Below are 15,844 nucleotides of genomic sequence, written 5' to 3'. Positions count from 1 at the left end.
ATCCAAGACTATAGTAAGGCAAAAATGTCAAAATTTGACATGTCCCAAAAACTGCTGAAAACAACTGGAAACAACTTAAAATAGCCTGCCAAGACACGCCATAGAGAAGAAAGTTGCAAAAAGAGCCAAAACAGCATAATTTGGCACGTTGAAAATATGACCAAAAATCCAAGACTATAGTAAGGCAAAAATGTCAAAATTTGACATGTCCCAAAAACTGCTGAAAACAACTGGAAACAACTTAAAATAGCCTGCCAAGACACGCCATAGAGAAGAAAGTTGCAAAAAGAGCCAAAAAAGGATAATTTGGCATGTCAAAAAAATGACCAAAAATCCAAGACTATAGTAAGGCAAAAATGTCAAAAAATGACATCTTCCAAAAACTGTTAAAAATAGCTTTAAACAACTTAAAATAGCTTGCTAAAACACGCCATAGAGAAGAAAGTTGCAAAAAGAGCCAAAAACAGCATAATTTGGCATGTCGAAAAAATGACCAAAAATCCAAGACTATAGTAAGGCAAAAATGTCAAAATTTGACATGTCCCAAAAACTGCTGAAAACAACTGGAAACAACTTAAAATAGCCTGCCAAGACACGCCATACAGAAGAAAGTTGCAAAAAGAGCCAAAAAAGGATAATTTGGCATGTCAAAAAAATGACCAAAAATCCAAGACTATAGTAAGGCAAAAATGTCAAAAAATGACATCTTCCAAAAACTGTTAAAAATAGCTTTAAACAACTTAAAATAGCTTGCTTAAACACGCCATAGAGAAGAAAGTTGCAAAAAGAGCCAAAAACAGCATAATTTGGCATGTCGAAAAAATGACCAAAAATCCAAGACTATAGTAAGGCAAAAATGTCAAAATTTGACATGTCCCAAAAACTGTTGAAAACAGCTGGAAACCGCTTAGAATACCCTGCCAAGACACGCCATAGCAAAGAAAGTTGCAAAAAGAGCCAAAAACAGCATAATTTGGCAAGTTGAAAATATGACCAAAAATCCAAGACTATAGTAAGGCAAAAATGTCAAAAAATGACATCTTCCAAAAACTGTTAAAAATAGCTTTAAACAACTTAAAATAGCTTGCTAAAACACGCCATAGAGAAGAAAGTTGCAAAAAGAGCCAAAAACAGCATAATTTGGCATGTCGAAAAAATGACCAAAAATCCAAGACTATAGTAAGGCAAAAATGTCAAAATTTGACATGTCCCAAAAACTGTTGAAAACAGCTGGAAACAGCTTAGAATACCCTGCCAAGACACGCCATAGCAAAGAAAGTTGCAAAAAGAACCAAAGAAAACATAATTTGGCATGTCGAAAATATGACAAAAAATCCAAGACTATAGTAAGGCAAAAATGTCAAAATTTGACATGTCCCAAAAACTGCTGAAAACAACTGGAAACAACTTAAAATAGCCTGCCAAGACACGCCATAGAGAAGAAAGTTGCAAAAAGAGCCAAAAAAGGATAATTTGGCATGTCAAAAAAATGACCAAAAATCCAAGACTATAGTAAGGCAAAAATGTCAAAAAATGACATCTTCCAAAAACTGTTAAAAATAGCTTTAAACAACTTAAAATAGCTTGCTAAAACACGCCATAGAGAAGAAAGTTGCAAAAAGAGCCAAAAACAGCATAATTTGGCATGTCGAAAAAATGACCAAAATCCAAGACTATAGTAAGGCAAAAATGTCAAAAAATGACATCTTCCAAAAACTGTTGAAAATAGCTTTAAACAACTTAAAATAGCCTGCCAAGACACGCCATAGCAAAGAAAGTTGCAAAAAGAGCCAAAAACAGCATAATTTGGCAAATTGAAAATATGACCAAAAATCCAAGACTATAGTAAGGCAAAAATGTCAAAATTTGACATGTCCCAAAAACTGTTGAAAACAGCTGGAAACAGCTTAGAATACCCTGCCAAGACACGCCATAGCAAAGAAAGTTGCAAAAAGAGCCAAAAACAGCATAATTTGGCAAGTTGAAAATATGACCAAAAATCCAAGACTATAGTAAGGCAAAAATGTCAAAATTTGACATGTCCCAAAAACTGCTGAAAACAACTGGAAACAACTTAAAATAGCCTGCCAAGACACGCCATAGAGAAGAAAGTTGCAAAAAGAGCCAAAAAAAGGATAATTTGGCATGTCAAAAAAATGACCAAAAATCCAAGACTATAGTAAGGCAAAAATGTCAAAAAATGACATCTTCCAAAAACTGTTAAAAATAGCTTTAAACAACTTAAAATAGCTTGCTTAAACACGCCATAGAGAAGAAAGTTGCAAAAAGAGCCAAAAACAGCATAATTTGGCATGTCGAAAAAATGACCAAAAATCCAAGACTATAGTAAGGCAAAAATGTCAAAAAATGACATCTTCCAAAAACTGTTGAAAATAGCTTTAAACAACTTAAAATAGCCTGCCAAGACACGCCATAGCAAAGAAAGTTGCAAAAAGAGCCAAAAACAGCATAATTTGGCAAGTTGAAAATATGACCAAAAATCCAAGACTATAGTAAGGCAAAAATGTCAAAATTTGACATGTCCCAAAAACTTTTGAAAACAGCTGGAAACAGCTTAGAATACCCTGCCAAGACACGCCATAGCAAAGAAAGTTGCAAAAAGAGCCAAAAACAGCATAATTTGGCAAGTTGAAAATATGACCAAAAATCCAAGACTATAGTAAGGCAAAAATGTCAAAATTTGACATGTCCCAAAAACTGCTGAAAACAACTGGAAACAACTTAAAATAGCCTGCCAAGACACGCCATAGAGAAGAAAGTTGCAAAAAGAGCCAAAAAAAGGATAATTTGGCATGTCAAAAAAATGACCAAAAATCCAAGACTATAGTAAGGCAAAAATGTCAAAAAATGACATCTTCCAAAAACTGTTAAAAATAGCTTTAAACAACTTAAAATAGCTTGCTAAAACACGCCATAGAGAAGAAAGTTGCAAAAAGAGCCAAAAACAGCATAATTTGGCATGTCGAAAAAATGACCAAAAATCCAAGACTATAGTAAGGCAAAAATGTCAAAAAATGACATCTTCCAAAAACTGTTGAAAATAGCTTTAAACAACTTAAAATAGCCTACCAAGACACGCCATAGCAAAGAAAGTTTCAAAAAGAGCCAAAAACAGCATAATTTGGCATGTCAAAAAAATGACCAAAAATCCAAGACTATAGTAAGGCAAAATTGTCAAAAAATGACATGTCCCAAAAACTGCTGAAAACAACTGGAAACAACTTAAAATAGCCTGCCAAGACACGCCATAGAGAAGAAAGTTGCAAAAAGAGCCAAAAAAGGATAATTTGGCATGTCAAAAAAATGACCAAAAATCCAAGACTATAGTAAGGCAAAAATGTCAAAAAATGACATCTTCCAAAAACTGTTAAAAATAGCTTTAAACAACTTAAAATAGCTTGCTAAAACACGCCATAGAGAAGAAAGTTGCAAAAAGAGCCAAAAACAGCATAATTTGGCATGTCAAAAAAATGACCAAAAATCCAAGACTATAGTAAGGCAAAAATGTCAAAATTTGACATGTCCCAAAAACTGCTGAAAACAACTGGAAACAACTTAAAATAGCCTGCCAAGACACGCCATAGAGAAGAAAGTTGCAAAAAGAGCCAAAAAAGGATAATTTGGCATGTCAAAAAAATGACCAAAAATCCAAGACTATAGTAAGGCAAAAATGTCAAAAAATGACATCTTCCAAAAACTGTTAAAAATAGCTTTAAACAACTTAAAATAGCTTGCTAAAACACGCCATAGAGAAGAAAGTTGCAAAAAGAGCCAAAAACAGCATAATTTGGCATGTCGAAAAAATGACCAAAAATCCAAGACTATAGTAAGGCAAAAATGTCAAAAAATGACATCTTCCAAAAACTGTTGAAAATAGCTTTAAACAACTTAAAATAGCCTGCCAAGACACGCCATAGCAAAGAAAGTTGCAAAAAGAGCCAAAAACAGCATAATTTGGCAAATTGAAAATATGACCAAAAATCCAAGACTATAGTAAGGCAAAAATGTCAAAATTTGACATGTCCCAAAAACTGCTGAAAACAATTGGAAACAACTTAAAATAACCTGCCAAGACACACCATAGCAAAGAAAGTTGCTAAAACAGCCAAAAACAGCATAATTTGGCATGTCGAAAAAATGACCAAAAATCCAAGACTATAGTAAGGCAAAAATGTCAAAATTTGACATGTCCCAAAAACTTTTGAAAACAGCTGGAAACAGCTTAGAATACCCTGCCAAGACACGCCATAGCAAAGAAAGTTGCAAAAAGAGCCAAAAACAGCATAATTTGGCAAGTTGAAAATATGACCAAAAATCCAAGACTATAGTAAGGCAAAAATGTCAAAAAATGACATCTTCCAAAAACTGTTAAAAATAGCTTTAAACAACTTAAAATAGCCTGCCAAGACACGCCATAGAGAAGAAAGTTGCAAAAAGAGCCAAAAACAGCATAATTTGGCATGTCGAAAATATGACCAAAAATCCAAGACTATAGTAAGGCAAAAATGTCAAAAAATGACATCTTCCAAAAACTGTTAAAAATAGCTTTAAACAACTTAAAATAGCTTGCTAAAACACGCCATAGAGAAGAAAGTTGCAAAAAGAGCCAAAAACAGCATAATTTGGCAAGTTGAAAATATGACCAAAAATCCAAGACTATAGTAAGGCAAAAATGTCAAAAAATGACATGTCCCAAAAACTGCTGAAAACAACTGGAAACAACTTAAAATAGCCTGCCAAGACACGCCATAGAGAAGAAAGTTGCAAAAGAGCCAAAACAGCATAATTTGGCATGTCAAACAAATGACCAAAAATCCAAGACTATAGTAAGGCAAAACTATCAAAAAATGACATGTCCCAAAAACTGTTGAAAACAACTGGAAACAACTTAAAATAGCCTGCCAAGACACGCCATACAGAAGAAAGTTGCAAAAAGAGCCAAAAACAGCATAATTTGGCATGTCAAAAAAATGACCAAAAATCCAAGACTATAGTAAGGCAAAAATGTCAAAAAATGACATCTTCCAAAAACTGTTAAAAATAGCTTTAAACAACTTAAAATAGCTTGCTAAAACACGCCATAGAGAAGAAAGTTGCAAAAAGAGCCAAAAACAGCATAATTTGGCAAGTTGAAAATATGACCAAAAATCCAAGACTATAGTAAGGCAAAACTATCAAAAAATGACATGTCCCAAAAACTGTTGAAAACAACTGGAAACAACTTAAAATAGCCTGCCAAGACACGCCATAGAGAAGAAAGTTGCAAAAAGAGCCAAAAAAGGATAATTTGGCATGTCAAAAAAATGACCAAAAATCCAAGACTATAGTAAGGCAAAAATGTCAAAAAATGACATCTTCCAAAAACTGTTAAAAATAGCTTTAAACAACTTAAAATAGCTTGCTAAAACACGCCATAGAGAAGAAAGTTGCAAAAAGAGCCAAAAACAGCATAATTTGGCATGTCAAAAAAAATGACCAAAAATCCAAGACTATAGTAAGGCAAAACTATCAAAAAATGACATGTCCCAAAAACTGCTGAAAACAACTGGAAACAACTTAAAATAGCCTGCCAAGACAGGCCATGGCAAAGAAAGTTGCAAAAAGAGCCAAAAACAGCATCATTTGGCAAGTTGAAAATATGACCAAAAATCCAAGACTATAGTAAGGCAAAACTATCAAAAAATGACATGTCCCAAAAACTGTTGAAAATAGCTTTAAACAACTTAAAATAGCCTGCCAAGAGAGAAGAAAGTTGCAAAAAGAGCCAAAAACAGCATAATTTGGCATGTCAAAAAAAATGACCAAAAATCCAAGACTATAGTAAGGCAAAAATGTCACAATTTGACATGTCCCAAAAACTGCTGAAAACAGCTGGAAACAGCTTAGAATAGCTGCCTGAAGACACGCCATAAGAAGAAAGTTGCAAAAAGAGCCAAAAAAAGGATAATTTGGCAAGTTGAAAATATGACCAAAAATCCAAGACTATAGTAAGGCAAAAATGTCAAAAAATGACATCTTCCAAAAACTGTTAAAAATAGCTTTAAACAACTTAAAATAGCCTGCCAAGACACGCCATAGCAAAGAAAGTTGCAAAACGAGCCAAAAACAGCATAATTTGGCAAGTTGAAAATGTAACCAAAAATCCAAGACTATAGTAAGGCAAAAATGTCAAAAAGTGACATGTCCCAAAAACTTTTAAAAATAGCTTTAAACAACTTAAAATAGCTTGCTAAAACACGCCATAGAGAAGAAAGTTGCAAAAAGAGCCAAAAACAGCATAATTTGGCAAGTTGAAAATATGACCAAAAATCCAAGACTATAGTAAGGCAAAAATGTCACAATTTGACATGTCCCAAAAACTGCTGAAAAAAACTGGAAACAACTTAAAATAGCTGACTAAAACACGCCATAGAGAAGAAAGTTGCAAAAATAGCCAAAAACAGCATAATTTGGCATGTCGAAAAAATGACCAAAAATCCAAGACTATAGTAAGGCAAAAATGTCAAAATTTGACATGTCCCAAAAACTGTTGAAAACAGCTGGAAACCGCTTAGAATACACTGCCAAGACACGCCATAGCAAAGAAAGTTGCAAAAAGAGCCAAAAAAGGATAATTTGGCATGTCAAAAAAATGACCAAAAATCCAAGACTATAGTAAGGCAAAAATGTCAAAAAATGACATGTCCCACAAACTGTTGAAAATAGCTTTAAACAACTTAAAATAGCTTGCTAAAACACGCCATAGCAAAGAAAGTTGCAAAAAGAGCCAAAAACAACATAATTTGGCAAGTTGAAAATATGACCAAAAATCCTTATATCCAAAAAAACTATATATATATCCTGATTACAATTTTCCCAAAAACAACAAATGTGGTTGCCGAAGACTTTTGCACAGTACTGTAGGTTTGAAATACATGTGTTAAAACTTATCATAATATGTATAAATACAATTATGTATATGTATAAGGCAAAAATGTCAAAAAATGACATGTCCCAAACACTGTTGAAAATAGCTTTAAACAATTTAAAATACCCTGCCAAGACACGCCAGAGTGAAGAAAGTTGCAAAAAGCCAAAAACAGCACAATTTGGCATGTCAAAAAAATGACTAAAAATCCAAGACTGTAGTAAGTCAAAACTATCAAAAAATGACATGTCCCAAAAACTGCTGAAAACTACGGAGCCCCTCTGGTGACATTGGATGAAAAAAAAATAATGCGTGGCCAAGTATTACTATCTCGTGGCCACGAGATAATAACTTGTGGCCACGAGATTCCTTGCGTTTAAGCCCATGCATTTTGAGCAGCCGAATTAAGTGTCTCTTGCTAAGAATTACTCCATGCTTTGCCGCAAGTGACTTAAGTATGTCATTGTAATTCATTCCTATATTAAAATAAAATTAAATGAAATCAAACTTGTCCATGATAAAAGCAACAGTCTGCATGGGATGACTACAATAACTATCTGGTGGCCGTGCGTTATTATCTCGTGGCCACACATTAACCATCTCATGGCCACGCATTAACTATCTTGTGGCCACGTGTTATTATCTCGTGGCCACGCATTTTTTTTTTTTCATCTAATGTCACCAGAGGGGCTCTGTAGAAAACAGCTTGAAACAGCTTAAAATACCCTGCCAATGTCAGGAACTCACGGGCAGGCTGACACAGTAATGCAGCAGCACTCAGAAGATTAGGTAGAAACGTGCTCTTTATTTTGATCCAAGGTTGGTTCACAGGTATCAGAAACTCACGGCAATAGTACAGATGGATCAAGTAAGGTTCACAGATCAGGAAACTAGTCACGGTGATCATACAAGAGGAATCAATAATCATAAATGCTGGGACGTTTACTCACGGGGAATACAACACGAACTGGCACAGAGGGAACAGAGAGCTTGGCTTTTATACACACGAGGGAGGGGGAGAACGAAACACAGGTGAGTCTCTTGACTGTGTAGACCGTCACCACATCGAGGAAGTGAGGGGGAGGCGGAGGCTTGGCGGCGGGGACGAGTGGGCTCTCTTGGACAGGTTTGATGAGGCTAAAATTCTGGACAATCTAGGGAGTTGCAGCTTCACAGCAGACTGATTAATAATTTTCTTGATAGGGAACGGACCAATTAATCTGGGAGCTAACTTACGTGAGGGAGAATGTAGGGGGAGTTTCTTAGTAGAGAGCCACACTCGTTGCCCAGGATGATATACGGGGGTAGACGGCGACGACGGTCGGCCACCCTCTTGTAGGCTGAGGACGTCTTGAGGAGGGATCAGCATGCTCGGACCCAACATCCCTCGACAGTGACGAACCATGGTGGCTGCCGCAGGGATGCTCACCTCTTTTTCCAGGGCCGAGAAGAGAAGAGGCTGGTAACCAAAAACCACCTGGAAGGGGGTGAGTCCGGTGGAGGCAGAGGGGAGCGTGTTGTGGGCATACTCCACCCACAGCAGCATCTTGGACCAGGAAGAAGGGTTCTTGGAGGAGAGACAACAGAGGCCGGTCTCCAGGTCCTGCTTGAGCCTCTCTGTCTGGCCGTTAGTCTGGGGGTGATAACCAGACGAGAGGCTCACCGTGGCCCCCATCAGCTGGTAGAAGGCCTCCCAGAATTGTGCTACAAACTGCGGCCCCCGTTCGGACAGGATGTTTGTGGGGAAACCAAATGTCCTGATAATGTGTGTCAGTATGATTTCGGCAGTTTGCTTTGCATAGGGTAACTGGGTCAAAGGGATGAATTTGACCATCTTAGAGAATCTGGGAACCACTGTCAGAATTGTAGTGTTACCCTCTAAAAGGGGAAGTCCAGTGACAAAGTCCAGTGATATCTCAAACCAGGGGCGCTGTGGCACATGTAGGGGTTGAAGAAGGCCAGCTGGAGGGGCAAAGGAAACCTTCTGTCAGGAACACACCGTACATACAGCAACATACTCAGAAAAATCTTTACGGGCTTTTTTACGTGGGAATCAATGTCTGGGGAGAAAATCAAAATATCGTATAGCTAAATGCAGACATGTTTGTTTAACCAGTCTCTCAGTATATTGTTTACTAGGGCTTGGACCAAAAATCCAAGACAATAGTAAGGTGAAAATGTCAAAATTTGACATGTCCCAAAAACTTTTGAAAACAGCTGGGATCAGCTTAGAAAAGCCTGCCAACACATCCTATAGCAAAGAAAGTTGCAAAAATAGCCAAAAGCAGCATAATTTGGCATGTCGAAAATATAGCTGTAAATCCAAGACTGTAGTAAGGCAAAAATGTTAAAATTTGACATGTCCCAAAAACTGTTGAAAACAGCTGGAAACAGCTTATTGTAGCCGACCAAGTCACGCCATAGCAAAGAAAACTGCAAAAATAGCCAAAAACACCATAATCTGGCATGTTGAGAAAATGACCAAAAATCCAAGACTATAGTAAGGCAAAAATGTCAAAATCTGACATGTCCCAAAAACTGTTGAAAACAGCTGGAAACAGCTTAGAATAGCCTGCCAAGACACGCTATAGCAAAGAAAATTGCAAAAAGAGCCAAAACTAGCATAATTTGGCATATTGAAAATATAACTGAAAATCCAAGACTATAGTAAGGCAAAAATGTCAAAATTGGGCATGTCCCAAAAACTGCTGAAAACAGCTGGAAACAGCTTAGAATAGCCTGCCAAGACACGCCACAGCAAAGAAAGTTGCAAAAAAAGAGCCAAAAACAGCATAATTTAGCATGTCAAAAATATAGCCAAAAATCCAAGACTATAGTAAGGCAAAAATGTCAAAATTTGACATGTCCCAAAAACATCTGAAAACACCTCAAAACAGCATAAAATAACATGCCAAGTCATGCCATGGCATAATATTTTGCATAAACAACCATAAACACATAAATAATGCATGTTGAAAAATTACCGAAAAAACCAAAGCTATCGTAAGGCTTAGAATGTCAAAATATGACATGTCCCCAAATCAGCTGAAAACACCTCAAAACAGCATAAAATAGTGTGCTCAGATATGCCATAGTATAATATGTTGCAAAAACAAACCAAAAACACCATGATAATGCATGTTAAGAAAATGATTGAAAAAGCAAGGCTAGATAGTAAGGCAAAAATGTCAAAAAATGACATTTCCCAAAAACTGTTGAAAACAGCTGGAAACCTCAGTTTTGGAGACGCTGCAGTTTCCAATAAAACACAAAAAACATCAAAATCACACTGGTGACAAATATATCCGGGCTTGAGCAGCAGGCAGAGACCATGTGGCACATTACACATTTAGATTCTTGAATTTTAATATTTGATTCACTCCGAGAGTCGTACAAAGAGATTCACTCAAGGTATACAGTAAAAAATAAGTTACCCACCCAATATCTTCAACCTGGTCTCTGTCCTGTCCTCCTCCGGCTGCACCAGCTGACTGAAGCAGGATCAGCTGCAGCGTCGCGAGGCCGCTCCTTCGAAAAAAGTGACTCCAGCGCCTCTTCAGCTGTTCACCGTCATATTGCCATCTTGGTCTTGCTTCTTGCTGAGCTACGTCTTGCTACTCTGTTGTCTTTTGGGTATGTTTCCGTATAAACAAACACACGTACTTCTCGTTTTCCCTCCGTGTATGTTCAAATTTCCGCGAGGAAAATATGGACGTAGACATTTCCATCCAATCGGGACACAGGAGGTGGGGCAAAGTCTTCACAGCTCTTGCTGATTGGCTCAGAGGACTGAACAACTTGGGTTTCCCTGGCCAATCGACGCGCAGAAATTGATGATGTAACCACGCTCACTGCGGAGCGTCTGGATGTCTGCTTCTTAGATACTCCACTTTACGTGACTTTGTTGATAGGATTAGCGGTTCAAAAATCAGATTTTGGGTTGAATTCTGCCCCAGCCTAACTGCCTTCCTTTGATTTCACCAATTCTCTAAGTGGGAATGATGGTGGGCTGTTGGCAGCTGTAGAGCAAGTTAGTCTGTTTTCTGCACCCTCAATAGCATACGATTATAGACTAGTGCAGGTGATGAAGAGTTGCAGGAAATTTGTTTTAAATTACATTTAAACACAGGACACACCACAGGATGACAGGCTTTGATTCGACTTGGCAGTCAGAGAGGAAATACGTTAATCAATAAGCTATAGATGAACATAGTACATAGAATGTGAATAGGGAAACATCTACGGTTTCTCTGTTGGTTGGTAATAGGAGACACTTTTCTGTGAACACACACGCACACACACTTCATTCAGCTCACACCAGTTTAAACCATAAAGAGAGAAAAGATACAAATATATCATCAGATAATAATGGTAATCTAATTTCGTATGTTCTGCCATGAACTAGCCGTAATAATAAAGCTTTTTATCATGAGAAGAGTGTCTTGGTTTAGCCCTTATTTCAACTAGGTGCAAAACTTGTACTTCTTTTTTAAAGATTTGATCTTAGACTGCATTTATTTTCAGTCAGGAAAAACGTGAACAAAAATGCAGATGCTGTAATCAAACAATGCAAAGATCTTAACACTGTCCAAAAGAATACAGTCAAACCATGGGAGCCTCTTTAGTAGATGGGCTGTTCTGACACCGATGGAGGGGTACAGCAGTAAGCATACTGTACCAGTGGCAGGAAAGAGGCAAATATTAACAGGTGAGAGAGTTTAGAGGCCAGCGAATATGTTCAATTGGGATATTGCCATTTGTCTGTAGATTGTGAGCATGTGTATGGCTCCCAATGCACTGTAGATTTAGCAGGATGATGTGTATATGCAGAATAATATAATGCTTATTTATTTATTCAGGCAGTGCATTTATGCTCCACATTTTCTTTGAAAGACAATATTTGCTTTGGTCAGTGAGGAGGTCTTTAAAGAAATATCAAATCAGAACTAAATCAGAGGACTTTTTCCTTGACAATCAATACAGTAACGCAGAGCTCAGAGGTTTAAGGGATGAAATTACCTTTTAAATCCCTTAAGTTATTCAACACATTTTCTTAATTAAGTAATGCAAGGTAAGAGCACTTGAAGGGGGTGCTAGAAAAATCTTGACTGAAGGCCACCTCACTGGCTTTTTTTCATCTGGAGCTTTTCAACAGCTGTCAACAATAGCTATAAACATACAAAAATAATGTCACTTTTCTTCAAGCAAAACTTGACAGGAGTGCAATGTTGCGTGGAGAGCAACAGTGGTTATGATTACTGAAAATAAGTGAAATGCTCAACGTTCAATGGTCAACAGCAGGTCTGCTGTAAAAGAACAGCTGGTTTCAGTTCTTAATTTAAAAAAAAAAATAAAGGTTATCAGTCTACATTCTATGCGAAATGGGTATCTACTCCTGCACTGAACACTGAAACTGGACTTTATTCATTTTAACCACGATATAACAACTCTTGCCTAAAGTTAGATGAGAAGTTTGACACCATTAATGTTGGTGTATGTTAGTTATGGTGGTGCAACCGATTATCTTAACTGTTACCAGCAACTCTTAAGGCCAGAAACATGGTTCACGCAAGACGGCAAACAAAAATGACAACATTCGGCCCTGCTGGCATAAACATGTGGCTCTGGTGAACATTCTCAACATGCACTTTTACATACACCGAGTGTGCCAAATTTGAGGGGACTCCCTTAAGGCCATCTTCAGATATTGACAAAAATTTAACAGATGCACAGTTGTGACTTTGAACTTTGACCACCAAAAAAGTCAGCTCATTGTTGAGTCCACATGAATGTTTGTATCAAATTTCATTTACTTGAATTTAATCTAATACCCTGCTAGCTGTATGTTACAGTGTCCATCGCAGCAACGCTTCGACTGCAGCTCACGCTTGTGTTATGTCAAAAATTTCAGGTGATAAACTCCAGAACGATAGGTGCAAAAACCGTGCATATCTCGAAACACTTGATTTCGTGTATTTGCTCTAAGGCTCTCTAACATATCTTTGGTTTAATCTGTAAAAATACTTAGGTGAAAAAATGTCACATTGTGGTTTTTGGATGGATAAAACAAGCAAGATTCAATCATTCACTCATTAGCCATAACCGCTTATCCTCTTAAGGGTCACGGTGGGGCTGGAGCCTATCCCAGCTGACATTTGGGCGAAAAGCGAGGTATACCCCGGACAGGTCGTCGCACTATCGGAAACAAGATTTAATGTTAATTAGTGAGTTTTAGAGATTTTTTTCCTTTGTACAGCCAGGCAAGCTGCTGGCTCAGCTATATATTTCTAGCATACATGAGTGGTATCAATCTTCTCATCTAACTCTCAGCCTGAAAGTGAATAAGCTTATTTACCAAAATGTCGAACTATTCGATTAGGCTATAAAAAATATATATCATCGTCAACTAAGTTGATGTTTTTATATCACTATTGTTTTTATATTTTAATTTTTATAGATTAAATTACAAAATGTGAATGATTTTGTCTAGTCCAGTGAAATTAATACCTGAGGGATCAAGGTATCTCATAACGTCGATGAAGAAAATCCTGTTACTCCAATATATACACCCAGAGATATTAAATAAATTGCGTCCTGAAGAGAAGCTGTGTAACAATGAATACCTATACCTTTTTTTTTTTTTACAAGGGAATGAATTTGTTTTTTCTAATCTGGTTTTGTCTTCAGTCATAATTCACACATGGCGATCTCACTCAGACATCCAGATTAAGACCAAACGGTGATGATGAATAAATATGAATCTGATCTGACATAAGCTGCTCAGCCCATGAGAATCACAGCGGACAAATTACAGGAACATTTAAGCAATAACTGCTGCTGGAAAAATCCTGACAGTTTGTTTTCACTCTGTCTTTTCAATATGCGGCAATAAAGCAATGAATACTGTTAAATTTGGCCTGTCTGCAGTGATGTCTTAAAAAGTTCACTAGAATTAGTGCACAGTGTCTTGTGCACATTTCACAAATGAGAGTTCCCAGAATTCAGCAAAATGTTCCAGTAAAAAGTCTCATCAAGTCCTGTGAACTAGGCTAATGCGGTTTACCTCCACCTCCAGTGCTGCTGGGAGTCCCGGTATTTGAAAGGCTGCTTCCAGGGATGGGAATAAAAAAAAAAAAATCCAAACCATGGCAATCATATGCCTCGATATATCGAGCTTATCAGTCCCTTTTATCAATGCCAGCATGTTTTTCTGACAATTGTGCATTGCAAAACCTCAAACTCATGCATCTACTCTGCTGGAAACTTGAGTCATGGAGGACAATTAAGATGACAATGGTGCGGTTTAAACTTGTAATATGCTCTTCTATGCAACATGAGCTTAAATTCCAGGTATGTCGTGTGTAATTTTACACAAGACTACCTCTCCAACTCATCTGTTACCAAGGATAAGTATGTTATGTTATAATAACTTTAGTGCCAAGTAAGCATGTTATGATTTTTTTTTTTTGGACAAAGGAAAACCCAATTAAATTGAATGCTGTACAAAGAATCTCTGACTTCATCCATTTAAGAAGTGTGAAAGACTGATGCTACACTGTTCAGACTCGGGGACAATGAAACACTAGTGTTGACGCTAGAGCTGGGTATCACAACTTGACACTTGAAAAGGTATCGACCAATACAAATCAGTATCAAGTAGTATGAAAAGCTCTCCCGTCAAATTGGTATGGTTTTACGCACAGCCAATCTCTGCAAGCATTTTTCAATTTAATGTCACACGTGATTGGCCCACTAGCGTGGCAGCTACAGCCCATACAGTTGCTGCTGAGGTGAAGTTGAGCGTGTATTTAACGGAGTTGGAAGTTCAGAGTGCCCAGATGCCAACAAAAAGAGCCAAGGCTTCCCACATCTTTTTTTTTTTTATATATGTGGCAGCCCACCACAGTTAAGAAATCTGCCACCAAGAATGGATTTTCTACTTTTGAAGCCTGACCATTCATTAGAAGTGCCGTTGAAAGATATGTACCATTCCTCTGGATTAAGAGAGGGGACACAGAATGATACAAAGGGACACACATGCATTTAAAATAAGTAACATTTAAAAATAAATGCTGCCATGTTGTCTCCTCTCCCATGCGGCCAGCTACCGCCACACATATACTCTAATTCTGTGGGAAACACTGAGGTAAAACATACGACTACACTACACTCCTGTGGGGTTTTAAGCAATGGATGCTTCCATTTACACGATAGGTATTGAATTAAGTACAAATAAAAAGTATCCGATAATATACTCTTTTATACGCCTTTTCCACCATAATTAGCACATGTACACAGGTTTTTAAAACACTGATAGAACACGGCTCTGCAGCAGACAAGCATGGTTTGTCGGTTTGACATCACGGATAAGCCAGTAACAGTAGAAAGCAGTATGGACAAAGGTCTATGAAAACATAATGGTGGATGCTTCTCTTTATAAATCTCTTACTTATTCAGTCTCTCTCCCAAACTCAGTGCAGTCAAATTGGATTGATGTTTCAGCAGTGGCAATGAGGCTTTAAAGTCAGTATTCTTTAAGTGATTTTTTTAATGATACCCAGCCCTAGTTGACACTGAAAACCTGTTTTTCCACACTCAGAAAATTGTCCAAGAATCAATAGGGAAATCGATAACCAGAATTGATAATGGCATTGGTATGTGTAAAATCTTATGAATTCCCATCCCTAGTTGCTACTGCAGCTGTGTAGCCCAGTAGGAACCTCCGTCTGGTCCACTGGCACCTGCTGGGGAGGCCGGTGAGGCAGACGGGAGCTGTGCATGATGTGGGCATCCAACATCTCCAGCAACAGGTCGTACAAAGGCACCATGTTCTTCATTTTCATGCAGTGGAGGTGGTCCATGCCTTTGTTACTGCACGTTTTGAAGAAAAAAAGAAAGAAGACAGTATTGAAGACA

The 15,844-nt window shown here is 37.5% G+C and overlaps 1 protein-coding gene across 5 annotated transcripts in view; it reads right to left on the bottom strand.

Moving 5' to 3' along the window:
- Positions 1-11,760: 11,760 nt before the first annotated feature.
- Positions 11,761-15,844, bottom strand: part of esr2a (estrogen receptor 2a) — a 58,330-nt gene continuing 54,246 nt past the window's right edge. For all 5 annotated transcript variants that reach the window (XM_088089631.1, XM_088089629.1, XM_088089628.1 and 2 more), the window contains one exon: positions 11,761-15,799. In XM_088089631.1, the coding sequence (XP_087945757.1) occupies positions 15,613-15,799 (187 nt within the window). In that variant the 3' untranslated portion in view covers positions 11,761-15,612. The remainder of the gene's footprint in view (positions 15,800-15,844) is intronic.

This window comes from Plectropomus leopardus, chromosome 16 (assembly GCF_026936395.1).
Source record: "Plectropomus leopardus strain MGB_pleo_1.0 chromosome 16, ASM2693639v1, whole genome shotgun sequence".
Classification (NCBI taxonomy): Eukaryota; Metazoa; Chordata; class Actinopteri; order Perciformes; family Serranidae; genus Plectropomus; species Plectropomus leopardus.
The sequence above is the reverse complement of the archived record's forward strand: the minus strand, read 5'-3'. Positions and strand labels throughout refer to the sequence as shown.